The sequence below is a fragment of the Lepisosteus platostomus genome, chromosome 3, assembly GCF_059453375.1.
Source record: "Lepisosteus platostomus isolate fLepPlt1 chromosome 3, fLepPlt1.hap1, whole genome shotgun sequence".
In the NCBI taxonomy this organism is placed as follows: domain Eukaryota; kingdom Metazoa; phylum Chordata; class Actinopteri; order Semionotiformes; family Lepisosteidae; genus Lepisosteus; species Lepisosteus platostomus.
In genome coordinates this window covers 53978478-53996120 of record NC_142613.1, presented here as the reverse complement: position 1 = coordinate 53996120, position 17643 = coordinate 53978478, and the positions used below count along the sequence as shown (strand labels likewise).

Below are 17643 nucleotides of genomic sequence, written 5' to 3'. Positions count from 1 at the left end.
TTACTTTGTGCGTGTATCTGTGCTGACATGTCATGGACCTGCCAGAAATTATTATTAAAGGTAAGAGTGAGGTACGCAAAGCAACATGCAGTGTAACATAAAGACCGTAAAAGCAGTAACAAATAGGAAGAGGCCGATGGGCCCATTGAGCTTGATTGCTACTAATCTAATTGATCCATGGATCTCATTCAGCTGGTTCTTGAAAGTCATAGTAAGTGAACTGCTGTACATTATCAGGGTATTGGTTTCAACAGCATGGCTGGGCAACTTGTCCCAAACCCCCACAACCTTTTGTGTAAAAAAGTACTTTCTGTACACTTTTTTAGATGCACCTCCACGTAATTTCCACTTGTGATCTCTGGGCCTTGTTTCACTGGCTTGGCTTTGTCAGTCGTTTAAGAATGGTGTGATAGTATGCCTGTATCAGCTCCATGCAAAGAGTTCTTTGTTCAAGATTAAAAAGGCCCAGTTCCTTCAGACTGTCCGAACAGGACTTTTGTTGGAGCCCCGTAATGTGTCTGAACGTTCTTCAGAACAGCAATATCTTTTCTATAAAAATACTAACATGACGAAATAACAAGGGTTCAGATTACTGTTATCAGCATGACTGAATATCCAGCAGTTTTAAATGACTGCTTCTTCCTTAAGGTTCAACAAGGTTGAAATGGCTGATAAAATCTTTGTATGAGAATAAAAAAGACTGTTGATACAGGGTCTTTCCATACTCGTTTGTTAAAGAAACAGCAGAAATAGTTTTACAGTTTAGAAAAAAAAAAGTAAACATTGATGAATATGTAGTTTATCCACCACCCAAGGGATTTATGAAAATCTCTAAACAACTAGCTTGTTTTACCAAAACAAAAGTTTAAAAACAAACAAATGTAGAACAGTGTTAACCCTTCCATGCACTCGCTGGAAAACTGGACATGAAGTAAAATCTGGAAGTCTAATTGACCAAAGGCTTCTGCCAACAGTGAACCACAATGATCGCTCACTCATTATTTTTGCCAGTTTCGTTTATTGTTTACAAAACATTGACATTTATTCATCCATAGAAAAAAGACAAATAATAATTTGCAACACCCAGACTAAACTGCGATTTTGAAAAGCAATGAGTTTGGATATATACAGTAAAGTACATTTTTATCAATCATGAAAACACACCAAAAATACCAAAATAAATTTACCCATTCATTGACATTTGTGTTCCTTATTTGACATTTGGTCATAGAATATGCAGCTGCAACTTTGTAGAGTTAGTTACAATTTAATTGATTAAGCCATCAAGAAGCATTTAAAGTTTTCCATCTTACAATTTCCATCTAGATCTACACCATTTTTAATAGTGAAGGCAGTAGTGAAGAAAGAATAGTGAATAACATTTCAAAGTATTGTATTTCTAACCTCTTCCAATTTGGAATCAATAGCTGTCTCAGTCCTGCAACCACTAGGGAAATAAGAACGCTATACACTCTCCTCCAACACACTTGTCATTGAGCATTCATCATTTTCATCAGGTACTGTGAGATTTACAGTACCTGGGGCATTCATAATGAATGAAGGAAAAATTAACCAGAGCTTGCAAGCATAAACGTTTTGGAAATGTATTAAAAACCGAGAACACTTCCTTACCCAAAGGGTTGTGGGAGAATGAAACAAGCTATGTTGGAGAAGGAGGAATAACACTAAGAGGACCAACCAGTATGCAATAGGTTCCACAGAGCATTTCCTCTCATTTTCAGAGATGTCCAGGCAAATAGCAGGCTTGGTAATTAATTGATCAGAGGATCCCATCTAACTGTTTCTCGAAAGAAGACAGCTTCAGCAACATGGCTGGGTATGTTGTTCCAGATGTCTACAACCCTTTTAATAAATAGATTCCTCTTGTCCTGACAGGAGGATCTCATCTAGCTATATCTTGCAATGAACCAGGATATTGCCTTAAACAACAGGTCTCCTACAGCCCTTTGAGGATTGTAAATGCAGGAATTTAGTCCCACCATAGCATTTAGGTTAAGCTTTAAGGTTCAGCTTCATTGCCTCTTTAGGTCAACAACAGAGAAGATTGTGATGGACCTGATTCGAGTAATGACAGATTGAATTCATATCTCTTGTCTGTTGACACCCTAAGAAGACTCCAGTCAAAATGTTGTTTTCTTTCTTCTCTTTTCATGGAATAAACCTATTACTTGTTCCTTTTATGAAATCAGTACCTACCTTTTATCAATGACACAGATGCAGAATGAGTTGGTTTACTAAATTAACAGTACTGTACTGAAATTAAAGAAAAACTACTGTATTGCAGGCAGTTTCCCGTTTCTCAAATTCAAATTTACTTTTTAATGACAATAGGGTATACCGCCATCTAGTGGTCATGTTAATCACTTTTTACCGGTCACATTTTACATTCACCCATGTTTGTTAACTGTGCGAAATGATCAGTTCTGCTCCTGGATGACCGCTGTGTCTTCAGGTCCTTTAGGTCTCTTTATCAGCACCTGAAGATCTGGGAGGTGTTGTTAAACTGGTCCAGTAAAGCCGGTAACCAGCTGGTTTAGCTTGTGAGGAGCTGAGAAAGAATGAAAACCTGCAGATACACTGGCAGCTGTAACTCCAGGGCCAGGAATGGATACCCCTGGTCTGACTAATGTCATTTCTCGGCTTAAGACAGGTACATAATGTCTTTTAATTTGCTGGTTCCAAAGTTAATAACACTTAAAAAAGGTAAGATCACAGCCACCCATAGTGTACACAAAGGTGGGACTTAAAACAGGTATTCCAGTACATTTTCTAAACTCTTTTCTGACTGAAAATGTAATATCAGAGAGTTAAACAGTTAGGTAACATGGTGTATGTCATCTGCTAGCTACTTTTAAATAATTGTTGAAATTTAATAAAGCTTTCAGATCTCTATTCAGGTGAACTTGGGGAGCAAAATGGCTAATTAATCACTTGTGTAATCCCAATATAAATTTAATTTTCTTAAATCACAGAAATCATAAATTCTTGTACATGTAACTGAATACTACACAAACCACAAACCTACCAGTGACTGAATAGAAAGAGCAATTTTATTAGTGAAGTGCTGCCTCAGTTCACACTAACTGTTGAATGAACGGTCAGTTAATATTAGGATTTCAAGCCTTTGCATGAAGCCAGATTAATGCAATACCTGCATGTCTATCTTGGAGCTACTGAACTGAACTGGGCTTCTTTTGAATGACAAGTGGTCGGGAGATAACACCCACATCAGATTTCAGACATCCAAGCCATCTTTTTTTGTCCTAAGATAATAATTCATAATGAATTCTTACTGAATATCATTGGTATAGCACCTGAATACTGTATCTCTGACTCTCAAAATCAAAGAGCTTTACTGATTAATTACAGTGTTGCCAAATCATAACAATTTGTTGAAGAATTACAACAACTCACTTCCTCAAGTTGCGACAGCAGATGACATACTAGTCTGCCAGCTCTGTTGGAGTAGGATTGAGTGTTGTTGTGATTCTGGTAGCCATGGGAAATCTGGTATTAGATGTATTGTTTTAGGGACGAATATTCCTGTAATCTGGAATAGTGCAGCACACAGTGCTTCTCCCTACTGGCAGTGGGAGCACAGCATGGCTGTGGTCACTGAGGTAGTCCTCTCTGGACAGTCAGGTCTGCTTTTGATCAGGCTGTGGTCACTGAGTCACTACTTCATCAGAGTCTGTTTCCCCTTGCTGTCAAATATATGTCCACTGTGTGTTGTCTATTCAGTCAGTTTTTTAGAGTTTTAGAGTTAGCAGTATTCCAACATGTGCTGTGCTTGTGTGCGAGTCCCAGTGGGTGAGGTAGTGTTGTTTGGCTTGTGCTGTGATTTGGTGGACTCTGATGTGTGGCATTGAAACAGTGCTGTCTTGAGGCTGGCTGGTGTCGGTGTAGCTCAGTGCAGGGGGCTCTACTGTGGGAACAGTAGAACCTTGTGGGGGTTTTTTTTGGACACCACACTTCACTACCAATGGGCAATGGATTGGGTTAGATTACATATTTAAATATTTGGAGTAAGATTCTTGTGGGGGGTTGATATTGCAGACTCCCTTCTTATGGCATAGAATGCCCTGCATATCTTGTGCTTTCGTGCCCTCACTGCCAGGTCAAAACTCTCAGATGAACTGATTATCAGACCAAGGTACTGTATTTGTAGCTGGTTATGCGTTACAATGTGTAATTTAGTGTAATGTGGTACTTTCCCTGAGATCTATTTTTTCTGGAAACCCATGACTCTGGTGTTGTTCAGAGTGACTGTTAGTGCAAAATATGTTAGTTCTGTGGGCAAAAGCAGGAGCAGGTTGTCAGTGTAGGGAAGGAACTTGATCTGTTGTCTTCTTTTATGAGACTAGGCCCTGCAGACTGTTCTAACATCTCTACTACCTCATTAATATAGATATTAAACAATACAGGGCTCAGACTTCAACACTCGTCTCATTCCGTGAACTTGAGTGACGAAATCTGTTCTTTTATTTCCAGTTTTAACTGCACACTTTCCCCCCAAGTACATTGATTTAATTATGTCATAGACTTTACCTCCTATGCCATGTTGAAGAAGTTTGCAAAACAGTCCTTCGTGCCAATTTAAATCAAACAATTCTTCAAAAGCAATAAAATAGTCAAATATTTTTCCTTCACTTTTTGTTGGACATTTTTATTAATAAGTGAGTATATATTGTGATCAGATGTGTGGCTGATTAGTAGAAAATCATTAGTCCTTGATTCCTGACCTTAGAAACACCTGGCTCTCAGGACAAGATTAATGTTTACTTTAACTCCCAGCTGTCAGCTGTATCTCAGCATTTCATTGTTGACTCCATTTTGATCCCTAGGCTTTTGTGGTCTGAGGGCCTGGAGTTTGCCTAGTAGCTCCTACTCTGTGATTGAGGAGTCTAAGTGGCTTTAGTTGTCTTTAATAGTCAAATCCAGGTTTTACATACATGTTGTTTTAGACTAATGCTTCGGCATTAGCAGGTTTTAATTTATTAAGAGTATTCATCTTCTCCAAGAAGCAGTTTTGCTTTAATGACTCTTTGATTTCTGTGAGTTGCCAGAACTGCATTTTCTTTCTTTTTAAGGGTCCCTCTGTTTCCTGACGAATTTCAGTAACAATTACTGACAGCCACAAATCCCCGGTGAACAGCAGGTGGACTGTCCATATTTTTAAAACATTCCCCTACCAAATGCAAATCCCAAACAATGCACATGAGTTGTTTCTGCATTCTGTGCCTTTGCTGTCTCTGCTACAACTAGGCTTCTAAACATTTGCAGTTGCCCTCAATATAAGTTTTATTTCTGGAGCAGAAAGAGAACGTTTTACTATCACCTTATCAGAAGTATTTCAAAGGAGAGAGAGAAAAGAATGTGGAGATGAAGATGGTGTGCTCTTTTCCCAAGATGGAGGATGTCCCTGTGCTCCTACAGATGGTTTCTATAGGTAGTTTCTCTCAGTCTTTCACAGCTTCCCCGGGTTTTTTTGACACCTTACCGGCCCTGTCGTATGTGAGAAAGGACGTGTTGGAAAGGTACTGTAGTACTGGAACTGCTTCTGTATTAAAGCACATGTACTTGAACATTATGCTCTGCATGTCTCGCAGCAGCACACATTGTTCAGCAGATAGTGAAAGGACACCATAAAATATGTTTAGGTTCTGCTTTGCCACCATGCACTACACACGTAAGAAACGTGCACAATGTATTACAAAAAACACTATACATCAAACACAAATGTTATACAGCACATTGCCCTATGTGCAGGTGTGTGTATATGATCAAAACTGTAGTCTTGTAGTCCTGCTACAAAACTGACTGCAGTACCTTAAAGCAAAAGTGCCTTTAGTTACGGAACCTTTAAGCAAACATTACTTAGTGAAGTTAGTGATGAAAGGGTTTTAGAGATCAATGAGTTAAATGTTGCCAGTCGAACTATTATCTTGCAGCATGATATCATCAGAGGTTAAGCAAAGCTGGATCTGGAGACTGCTGGGATGTGTGTCCCTCTGAGGAAAACCAGGTAGCTGCTGTAAATGCTGGACCAGCAGGGCAACCTGGGACACTGTGCATTGACTTTTGGATGAGATTGTAATTGATCTCCTACAGTAAGTACTTGGTTATTAAAGTAATATGTAACCATGTAACTCTTTGAAAAAGCAGGTGTGTTAACCCCGGTCTCCTGCTAAACTCTACTATAGGTCTGGCCCTCCTAAAGTCCCCTATCAACTCAGCTGGTGCAGTTTTTCACCACTCCCCAGATCTTCTGTGCAGTGGGGCTTCAGGTGCAGAATGGCAGCTGTATGTCGGCCAGGTGGAGCTGCACTACAGTGGGATGATGAACTAAGTCCTTTCCCATACTTAAAGAACTTTGAGATCGGTTGGAATGTAAAGTGCTATACAACTGCAAGAAATTTGATTTTTTCAGTAACTATCTTTGTGAAATTTTCTTGAAACCAAAACGTGAATGAGAATCTCCCTAGCCTGTGAACATCCCATGAAATCCATGCTACAGAAAGCCTGCACACAGTGCGAGGTGATGAGGGAGGTGGGAGTGGGGAGATATCCGGGCTGCTCCCACATACATACAAATGAGGGTGAACAGCTGTAGCTCATCTGCGCTTCTGTACTCTACTTCCCTGGAAGATTCTGGCTCCCTGCTGTGAGTTTTGCCTTCAATCAAACTCCTGTATCTCCAAAGAGAATGTGCATATCACACAGCTCTTTTATCCAAGCTACTGTAACATACACATCAGATGTGAGATTCAAAGGCAATGGTTTCACATTCAAAGTGAAAGATGCTGTTTACAGGTTCCAGACATTCCTCAGACTTTCTGGCGCAAACCTCTGGTGCAATGTATTTATTTTTAATCTGCTTGCTTAACTTCTGGATTTCATAATATTCAGATGACTGAAGCGCATGTACAAACTCTAAGCGCATGGAACAGAATATCAACATCTTGTTCTCAATGACCTGCACTGGGACAAGTCATTCTGAAATGGCCGTGTTCCCTCCAGCTATTACTATTTAAAATTCTACTCAGCAGATGCAACCCCACTCTCGTAATATCCTGCACCCTCCCTCCTGTGACCTCCCACACGGTGTGGACTGCTGTAGGGGTACAGCACAGAAACGAAAGGCTTACTGTTCAGTCTTCTCCGGGCTTGTTGAGTCAGTGACATCTGTCGTCTTTTCCTTGGGTTCCTCGCCTGCCTGCCCAGCTAGCTTCTTCTCCAAGAAATGTGCCCGCCTCTGCTTGATGAAGATGCTGAAATGCTCCAGGCCGTTGATGCCGTGGTTGATGAGCAGGGCCAGCCATGCCAACCCGAAGAAGATCCAGGCTGCCAGGATCTTGGCATACCAGTCAGGGTAGAAGCGGTCGGGGTTACTGACTGGAGACAAACAAAATCCACACAGAGAAAAGAAACAGTGAGGACAATGATCGGGGCACAATAAAAAAAAGCTCAAAATTATCAGAAGAAAAAACGTTTCTCTAAAGGGCCACACCTTTCTTCTTAGGAGAAGGCAAGGCAGAAATAAGAACCCATCAGTCAAAGCCATTCAGATCTTTCCCCAACAATGCATAGGTCTATAAAAAGCACCTTTTCCTTGTGAACACATTTTATGGAGCATGATTCATTTATTTTATTAAAGGAAACTGGATTCAGTAAGGAACCATCTAACATCCACAGTTTTAACAAGTATAATGCTTTATGACATGTGTGAGCCTCTCTGAGGTCAAATTATGTTTTTGACTCTGGCAAATGTAGTCTTACAAATATCTTCACTTTAGACTAGAGGTCCCCTAAGAAGAAGAAGAAGAAGAAGAAGAAGAAGAAGAAGAAGACTGTGGGCACATCAGTAAAATAACGATACCCATCACTAAAATGACAGCAAATAAAGTCAAGTGACTCGTCTTACAGTAAACAAGTAATGTTCCACATTTTAGAAAAAAGAATATCTTACCTTGATGTGAGCATTGGCTCTGAGAAGCTTACTTGAGAACACTTGTAATTTTTTTTAACGTGTTGACACTGCTGATCATGTCGATGACATTTTTATTTTGTCCCTGCAGCTCGACATTCAGCTCATTTACTGTAGCGGTTCAGTCAGGTCTGTGAGGAATGCTAAATCCAGAAGCCACTGGTCATCCTCTAATTGGGCATATTCATCTTTAGACGACTTGAGAAACTCTTTGATTTCAGGCAACAGCTGAACCTGTCTGAACCTCGCCAAATCTCCAAATAGCAAGTCAGCAGCCTCAGCAAACGCATTTTTTTATTATTACTTCTCGATCCCTGAATGACTTTTGTGTTTAGCCAGGACGTGGCTCACACGGAACGGTGCGATAATTGCCGCTTTCGTCTTGGATTAGGCCTCGTGAAAACCGACTGGTGCTAGTTGAGATTTTAATTTTTCCACTTTTCTTTTCCATGTCTCACTTTTAGTGGGGAAGTCCACATCATACGTTTTGTGTGCAGTTTTGAAATGTTGTTTTTTTCGCATAGACGCTAGCATTGCAGATGTGAATGCGAAAGTACAAAAAAATAATCATGCTTCCATTCCTTGTGGTAACGGTAAGTTTTCGGTCTCTTTGCTTCATCATTTTCGCTCAAACACTACAACTATCAAATAGGCAATCAAACTTATCAAACTGTTGGCGAATGTGTCACGGCCAGTCTGTTTCGCTCCACTATGCACAGTAGCGAATGTGGGGTTCGTGCCGCAATAACCAAGAGAACGTTCTCGGGCAGCGCCCACAACACTCTTTATTTATGGAGCTCCTGCAGCCTTTTTTTTCAGTGTCAGCCAGCACTCAGGGAATAGACTTTTACAACCCATTCGACAAGGGTTAAATACAAACAAGGGCAGTAAAATATATGACATTACATGCACAGATCTGAATGAATTTTTAGGCTAGCAAAAAACAGTAAATAGTCAAATAGCCCATTTATTTTTTGCCAAACATTCTTGCGATCGATCGACTGGCAAGCAATCCGCGATCGACTTGTAAGGCACCTCTGGTTTAAGTCATACAGGGTATGGAACTCTGGGTTACTCACACTATAGCTGGACAATGACTAGTGTTAATATTATTTTCCGGTTTGCAGTCTTAGACAAGTTTTTCCTGTCTGGGATGTAACTAATCTTTGACCATTAGTTTGATCATTTATAAACAGCTCAGAACAACCCAGTATCAAAACCCCCCCCTCAAAATATTGCCAGCACAGCCTTCATAATGATGTGGTTTTACACTGGCATTTGAAACACATGGTGCAAAGCGCAGAGTTGTGTACCTGCAACGTAGTCCCCGAAGCCGATGGTGCTTAGCGTGATGAAACAGTAGTACATGCCCTCCAAGTAGCTCCAGCCCTCATACTGGTGAAACAGCATCATGGGCACGACAAAAAATGTCACCATACCCGACACGACAGAGATCGTCCGCATCGTCCACTGCGTGGTTCTCTGTTGGAGTGCAGAGCCAGTGTCAGTACCACTCAACCCAATGACAATGCCAAGAGCTGTAGTGCCCTGCCGCTAAGAGCAACTCAACCTATCCTTCTGGTAACAGCTAGGACTGGAACCAGGATTCACAAACAACACAGGTTTGTCAAGCTACAGGTGTAACCAGAACACTTGAACTCTCCTTTTGAAATATGTAAATAAGAGAATCAACTTTATAATTAAACAACACCACACACACAAAAGTTACTTTGGTACCATGATAAAAGGGTTTGGGGAATCGTGTTAAAAATCTTCAGAGATATTGGCAAAGTCAACCCAGAGGACTTCTTCAGAATTAACAGTGAAAATCCAACCAGAGGACACAAATGGAAGCTACAGTATGTAGAGTTGCATTTAAAACTGAGACTACCCTCTGTAGTCTCTGTATTCAAGCCTAAAATGGTTCAGTTCCTTCAGTCAATGTCAGACATTGCCCTAGAAAGTGCAGCCATCAAGTCTGCAAGTCCTGCTGCATCTCGCTGGGACTGGAGTCTGGGGGCTGAGGTGGTCAGCCGAGTGCTCGGGCCCTTCTCCTGTTGTCATGCCCAGTACACCTAGAGGGCTCTACTTCTGTCCTGTTCCTAGTTCCCTGTGATTATTAATGTCTTTCTGGTGTGTCTTATTGTGTAGCCTCTTTACTTCCTGTTTCTGCTCTGTGCACTGATTCCTTACACATTCTGTCAGCCGTCAGCCAAGATCAATGTCCCGCCTTAATGTAAATCTCTATCTGATCTGGATCCTAAAAGCACCTTTGGTAGCAATTACAGCTGTGATTCTTTTTGGATAAATCCCTGCCAACTTGGCACACCAAGATGGTGAAGTGTTTGCCCATTCTTCTTTGCAAACTTCCTCAAGCTCTGTCAACAGGTCGCTTGGGAATTGTGAATGGACAGCAGATTTCAAGTCTAGCCATATTCTGTCAGATTCAAGTGTATCTGCCGTGTCAAGGTCATGAACACAAGGGCTCAGGAACTCATTCGCATTGTCTAGAGGTCCAACCATGCCATTGGCATAAGGAGAAAGTGTTACAGAACTGTGGAAGAAATAGTTATATCAAGTTCTTCGACAGTTAAACTGCAACATCTGGCTGCTCTACAACCTCACAAAGGCAGGCAAAAAGTCAGAGGAGCCCTCCAATGGGTTTCTCCAGACTTACCCTGTAGTTGATCTTGCTCCCAATGAAGTCACAGAGGTGCTCCTCTATGGCGATCATGTACTTGCCAATCCTGTTCAAAACCACCACGTTCAAGGGGATCCCGAACAGAGCGAAGAACACACAGAAAATCTGCCCACTGACCGTGCTGGGGCTCATGTTTCCATAGCCTGCAAACAGCAAACCGGAGCCTGTGGTGACTGTGTGTACTGCTGGTCAAGGCAATAAGGACATCCAGGCAGCTTTTGTTAACAGAAGGAGACCGCTTCTGTTAATTAACTGTCCCTTAATTCTGTCTTTTTATAGAACATTCCAAAGATGAAGGCAGAAAGAGTTTAAGAAGCAAATGCTTTACACCGAAAATCTTATTTTTAATGATCAAGAGCCCAGTCCAGACAGCCGTTTCTATGGTGGAAAGGGATTCGAAAATCTTTAGGATCCCTTAATCCTAGCGGTGGAGATGTAGGGGGTACAACTGGTGCAGTCATGCTTGGGTCACACTATGGAGTGGTAGGAAGAACAAAAATGGAAGTCCATAGCAATTTTCACTAATTTCTTTTAAAGGTTGACAGTGATACAATTTAAGGACTGTAGAAAATAGTAAACCATTGTATCAGTATAAACCACCAGTACAGGACCTGTCCCAGAGCCCAGAGCCACCAGTACGGGACTTGTCCCAGAGCCCAGAGCCACCAGTACAGGACCTGTCCCACTCCCCAAAACCACCAGTACAGGACCTATCCCAGAGCCCAGAGCCACCAGTACAAGACTGCCCCCGAGTCCAGAACCACCAGCAAGGGGCCTGTCCCAGAGTCCAGAACCCAGAACCTGCGCCATGGGCCTGTCCACACTTACCTATAGTGGTGACCACAGTGGCAGCGAATGCTGCAGAGCTGGTGTACTTCCAGAACCCATCCACTGTATGATTCCCTTTCAAGCTGATCCCACTCTTGGCGGCCTGAAGGATAACCTAGTAGAAGAGAAAACAGCGAATAATCTAAAATTAGAGAAAAGGAGAGGTTGTCCTTTAGCTCATTTGGCTGTGTGTTCTGCTGCAGAACTTTTTACAGCCTTGTAACATGACCTTATCAGATGCCAGAACCTAACCAAGGTCTGGCCTGGACAGTACTGGGACGGGACACCTGTCAGGTAAACCAGATACCAGCTTGCTGCTGGACCTGTAGGTGGCGCTCTTTCCTTTGGACCAGAGTTTCCTAAAGCATTCCCTAGTATGGTATCCATGGATTTTTATAATCTGGCTTCCCTGAAAGTCTGCCTTAATCTGACTGGAGATGCAGTTTCTCTGCACTGCACCTGAGCTGCTGTGCGCTGGGCTACTGGAGCAGAAAGTGGATACTGCGCTGCAGTGGCAGGGAATGGGTCTCCTCTTACGCGTGAAGTGTTTTGGAATACTTTGGGATGAAAAGGCACTGTATCAATTCAATTACAATTAGCAGTTAACTCAGTACATTCATTGTTTACAAACGAAACTTTTCTGACAACACAGAGTATGTTTTTAAAAAGTCATGATTATTATTATGAGCCAGGGATTATTTCTCTTGAGACCGTTTAGGAGCTTGGTTGTCAGAAAACACACCCTAGAGCTGACCTACACAAGTCTGCTAGAGAGAGAGCTCTCTTTTACCATCTCCACGTGGTGTGGGAGTCTTGGTGGTGCCGGGGGGGAAATTGCAGTGCAACAGCAGCTTAACACAGACAACACAAAACAGTGTAATGAATGATACAATAATAATAATACAATACAATCAGTACAGTGAGAAGTGCACTAAGAAGAGTTACTCACAGTCCAAAACACACAAAGAACAGAACAAACCAGAACAGAACAGTACACAAAAAAGTCATTTTGCATAATATAAATATAAATATAAATGTATTGCACTAGTCCCTGGCATATATTGCACAAAAACAGTTGTAAATGGAAAAAAGAAAAAGGACAGATGTATCAGTTTACAGTTCAGTCCAGAAACAGGTCACTGTCAATGTTGCCTCTGCCCAGACACACATTGGATGCGTTGTACAGTCTTATGGCAGAAGGCAAGAATGACCTCCTGTAGCGCTCCCTGTCGCACCATGGATGGATCAGTCTATTGCTGAATGTGCTCTTCATTTCTATAAGCCTGTCATAGAGGGGATGGGAGATGTTGTCCATGATGGCCTCTAGTTTGGACACCATTCTCCTCTCAACCACTACCTCCATGGGGTCCAGGCCAGACCCAATGACAGAGCTTGCTCTTCTCCAAGGTCTCAGGGATTTTAAACATGGGCAGCAAAATTATTGGTCTGAAACAGATCCATCTAAACCACACCTATACTGGTGGAGTTTACAGGAAACCAGTGTCAATTGTAGGTGATGCCTTACATCCCTATTTGAAAAATTACCATCTGGATGACTTTTCAGAGGACAAAAGGCTACAGAAAACAGTTTTCAGAAGTCACTCATTCAAAGAGCAGTTACTCTTTTAAAGTCTGATTTATGTGCTCCTTCAGAGCACTGTATTCTCAGCATGTACTGTAAACAGTATGCATGCATCTCACCCTTGAATCGTATGGTTTTTGTGCTGTACTTTATTGTATGGTATTGTTATTTATATTATGTTGATTGTATACATCTGTAAAATCCACTGGATGTTTTATGTACTCTGTATATACAGTGTTTTTATTGTCTCAGTGAGACCAAAGGAAAATTCCTACTGTTTTTGAACAAGAACGTCGACTCAGATTTTGATTTTAAGCGTGTGTATCTAGTCTAACACAAAGAGAAAGGCGCATAGCGTGCCCTCTGCTGGCAGGAAGAAATTGTACACCCATGGGCCGCTGTAGCACTAAGATCTCGAGCAGTCGTGAGTCCACAGAGCACTGCGATTCCCGGAAAGACAAACGTGCTGAAAATGATTGGACTGTTGATCGCTTGTGGGTTTGAATTCAGTGCTGTAATTATGAGCCACAGAAGTAAGTGAATTATAAAAACAGGATGCAAATAGGTAAGCTCAAAGAATACAATAAAATAAAATAATTTGCATGAAAACAGCATCGAATGCAGGAATTAATATTTACTTTTAATTTATAATAGTGACTATCTGCAACTGTTACTGAAAGATAGAATGAGTGATTTTTTTACACTGGATGATAAAATTAGAAAGGTATTCATGTATTTCTGAAACTAGATTGTTTTGATAAGGCTTTAAGGAATTCTGCTATACATTGAAAGAGTTCAGTATTTTATATGAAATGTTATTTGGGCTGGAAGTAATGCTGAGTCATATGTGATTTGCCTATGCTCATTAATTTCACTGTTTGTCATTCATGATAAATGTGGGTTATGAGTATAAATCTGTCACAACCGCAATCTAACAATGTTGAGGGAAAATTGTTTTGAGCATTGAACTAAGCAATATATGAGACATAATCAAAGAACATTATTAAAAGTGAATAAGTCTTTAGCCAGGGAGCTCTAGTCTCTAAACAGACACACAGGGTTCAGCTTATCAATAAAATGTATTATCTCTATTATCACTAGTACTAAAAATAACCTTTAATTGAAAATGCGGTAAATAATTTTGACTCTCATTCAATATCAAACTGAAATCCAGAAACTCCAGAGTACAATGCACAGAAATCAATATAATAAGGAAAATATAAAAATTATTTTATACCCTTAATCATTCATATCATAAATAATCATTATGCATTAAAGACCAGGGCAAAGTGACCTGGAACCTACTGTAAAAAAAAAACACGTGTGCCAACAACTTTATACAGAGTGGTATATCATGAATATACCATGGTATATAGAATGAGCAGGATGAGAGAATAAACGTAATGAAAAGCTGTAACAAAAAGGGATTGCAGCAGGGTGTGGTAACACTGTCCACTTCTGAAAACCACATTGATTTGAAAAGAAGTCTGTCTCCCATTTCCAGTCAATCTTTAAACATTTGTTTTTGCTGCAAGTAGCCTGGTCAGTTAAGCAGGCTGCTTTCTTTGTAACTGAAAATTATCAGAAACTTTTCTTTTCCAGTAAAAGAGGGTTTATTTTGAAAACTAAATTGAACTTTAATTATTCAAAACCCCTGTTTAACTCTTCAAGAGCCAGGCATGCTAGGGTCACTCTTATCCAAGAGGTGCTGTTTTAAAACACATGCTTTCTACTGTAGCCATTAGTCATATTGCTTTGGTATTGCACTGAGCTCTCTCACTGGCCAGATGATTATACATAAGGCAACTGAATGCTTATTCTCACATACAAATCCTCCATATTTCCTTGATAAATAGAAAAAGTTGTAAACTTAGAAAATCTCATTTTATTGCTTTTAATTCTGCTCTGATTTTAGTCTATATTACTATTGAAAGGAAAGAATGTTGATAAAAGAAACGTGCAAAGGATTTATTAGAGTAAAGTATAAACAATTGTACAAATCTCTGTAACTCGTTAACAATTACCAAATCGCAGATTTTGGAGAGCAAAAAGATGGAGAGTGTGTTAAAGATGTGCTGGTTTACTCTTCTTGAAGAGAGGAGTGAGTTACTGATAAACATTATAAACTAAGTACAATCAGACTAGTTCTCTCTTTGTCCCAAAGGCCGGAATAATTTCATAGATACGCCTGATTCTGAAACGTCTTTCCATTATGTTGCAGTTCTTGGCTAGAAGTCACCAGACTGTTTTCTTAAGGTACCCAACAGTTCAGTAACATGATAGTACCCACAGATCCTCTGAAAATGTCTCATTCTCAGGAGGTTCAGGGGGTATTTAGTGGTGAGGAGAGCCTGCTTTTTCAGATTCACTTCGGCCTGAAATATATTCAGTGACATCAGCTATCAGAAAAGCTTCAAGCGAAGTCGGGCTACACCCACACCGATCTAGAAAGGAGCACATGAATTCCGCCTGTCTTCCCTCATTCCCTACCTTTGCCAGGCCATCCAGCGATGCCTGGTCAATACAAGCAAACTTTCTTAGAACTTCGTTCTTCTCCTCTTGAAGACGGTCCATTTTCTGCTGGACAGTGTTTCCCTCCAGGACCCAAAAAATGGCCCCCCCAGCCATGACATAAGCCACATAGATCGCCCCCAGGAGCAGGATGGAAGGCAGCTTGATCAAAGCACAAGTCTTGAACATTCTGCCATATAAAAGCTCCAACATGTTAGTGGCAGCCAAAGGGGACGAGGCTCATGTGGTGGAAGAGCTTGAGGACAGCGAGTTTTCTGGTGACCCACGGCAGTCAAATCTGCCCGACCACGTGAAGGAATTATTTTTTCAAACGCTTCACTTTCATGCAAATGTAGGAAAAGCAACACCGAGAGCAGGGAAGAACATCCTCAAAACCTTTGTGTCAGCCCTTTATTTATTCGCACAAAGAGATTTCTATCTCTTCCACAGTTTTCGGGGTAAGAATAGTGGGTTAGTGACTCAGTGAAAGTCCATGTGCATCAAAACTGAAGAAGTCTGAAGAAGAATTCTGGAGGTCTTACACCACCAGGGGATCTAGTGAAGAATGACAATGAAGAGCCATTTCCATGCGCTTTCAGTGTACTCTAAGCCAGTGGTTCTCAAACTTTTTGGACCAAGTACCACCCCTAATCCAACCAAAGCATCCAAGTACCACCTACAAGTCATGATCTCATTGGAACCCCAGAAATTCTCAATGACCAACATGAGCGCGCGTGCACACACACTCACACATACATATAATAAATATTATAATAATAAACTTTATTTTATATAGCGCCTTTAAAGGTGGCTTCTCAAAGTGTTTTACAGAAAAAAAACATCAACTAATAAAAAAGCACCATTTCAGTGAGAGGGGTGAGCCTGTTTAGTAGAGCAAAGCAGATGTGAATTAATTTTTCGAGCCTTGATACAATTCACAACCGAGTCTAACAGATATTAAATCGTCAGGCATTTTCTTGACGGCAAAGGTCTCGCGGTGGATGTTGTAATGCGTACATAAATTTCTGGAGCAACCTCTCTAATTCGTGCAACTACACCGTTATGTCGGCTTGTCATTGCTCTAGCACCGTCTGTACAAACTCCGACGCATTTTATCCAGTCGAGGCCATTCTCTTCAATAAATTCATTCAGAAGCTGAAATATGTACTCTCCTGTAGTTCCTGTTGGTAGCGGTTTACAGAACAGAAAGTCTTCATGGGACATGCCCTCAAACTCGTATCTAACGTAAACGAGCAAATTGGCCAAATCGACTACAGACTCATCTAATTGCAGTGAAAAACATCTGCTCATCTTAACGCGCTCTATCAGTGTACTTTTGATATAATCCGTCATTTCAATAATTCTAAGAATGACTGTGTCTTTCAGGGGGAGGGCGGCAGCAGGTCGAGCTGTTTAGCAGCTTTTTCTCTACACATAATACGTGTCAGCTCTTTTGCCAACGGTAAATAAGGTTCTTCAAAAATAGTGTAGCTTATCTGCTTTAGCAATCTGCAAGCTTGCATTTTTCCACGTTTCCGTTTTTATTTCCGTATTTATTTAAAGTTTTTATTTCATGCGCATGGGAGCGAAACACAGAGACGCTCGGTGTATTTTTCTCAAATTAGAACAGTTCTTAAATATTTTTCTGTTATCACGCTTTCATGTGCTCACAAGATTACCTGCGTTCGTGGCACGCATTTCTATGCATTCCTGTGTTTACAACATTGGCATTGTTCCAAAATCACGCACATTCTCCTTCCTCCCTATTTGCTGGAGATACAGTAGCTTTTTTTAAATACAATTGGTCACTTGCATCCGTAGCACGCATTCCTACAGAGTGGTATAGAATTACAGAGTATCTCTTGTGTCCACTGAAGTATTAGCGCTCACTGTATCGTAGTACGTAGGCTGCGTATTCGACACGTATTAAAATACAAAATATGAAAACCCGTCCCGATTTTTCAGCGCACACGACACAGTTCCAGGGTCATTTGGCGTACCACTTGGCGGCAC

The 17643-nt window shown here is 40.9% G+C and overlaps 1 protein-coding gene and 1 long non-coding RNA gene across 2 annotated transcripts; both read right to left on the bottom strand.

Moving 5' to 3' along the window:
- Nucleotides 1–998: 998 nt before the first annotated feature.
- LOC148675084 (uncharacterized) lies at nt 999–8919 on the bottom strand. The gene is made up of 3 exons (XR_015935441.1): nt 7991–8919; nt 7170–7416; nt 999–5526 (listed from the first exon to the last, which is right to left on the bottom strand). It is a non-coding gene; the product is annotated as an uncharacterized LOC148675084 (long non-coding RNA).
- Nucleotides 8920–8936: 17 nt separating this feature from the next.
- On the bottom strand, nt 8937–15859 carry kcnk17 (potassium channel, subfamily K, member 17). Its single transcript, XM_088623470.1, has 5 exons — nt 15610–15859; nt 11538–11652; nt 10686–10852; nt 9322–9490; nt 8937–8941 (listed from the first exon to the last, which is right to left on the bottom strand). The coding sequence occupies exons 1-5, from the start codon at nt 15841–15843 to the stop codon at nt 8937–8939; spliced, it is 690 nt and encodes a 229-aa protein (XP_088479596.1). The 5' UTR covers nt 15844–15859.
- Between the last annotated feature and the right edge of the window lie 1784 nt (nt 15860–17643).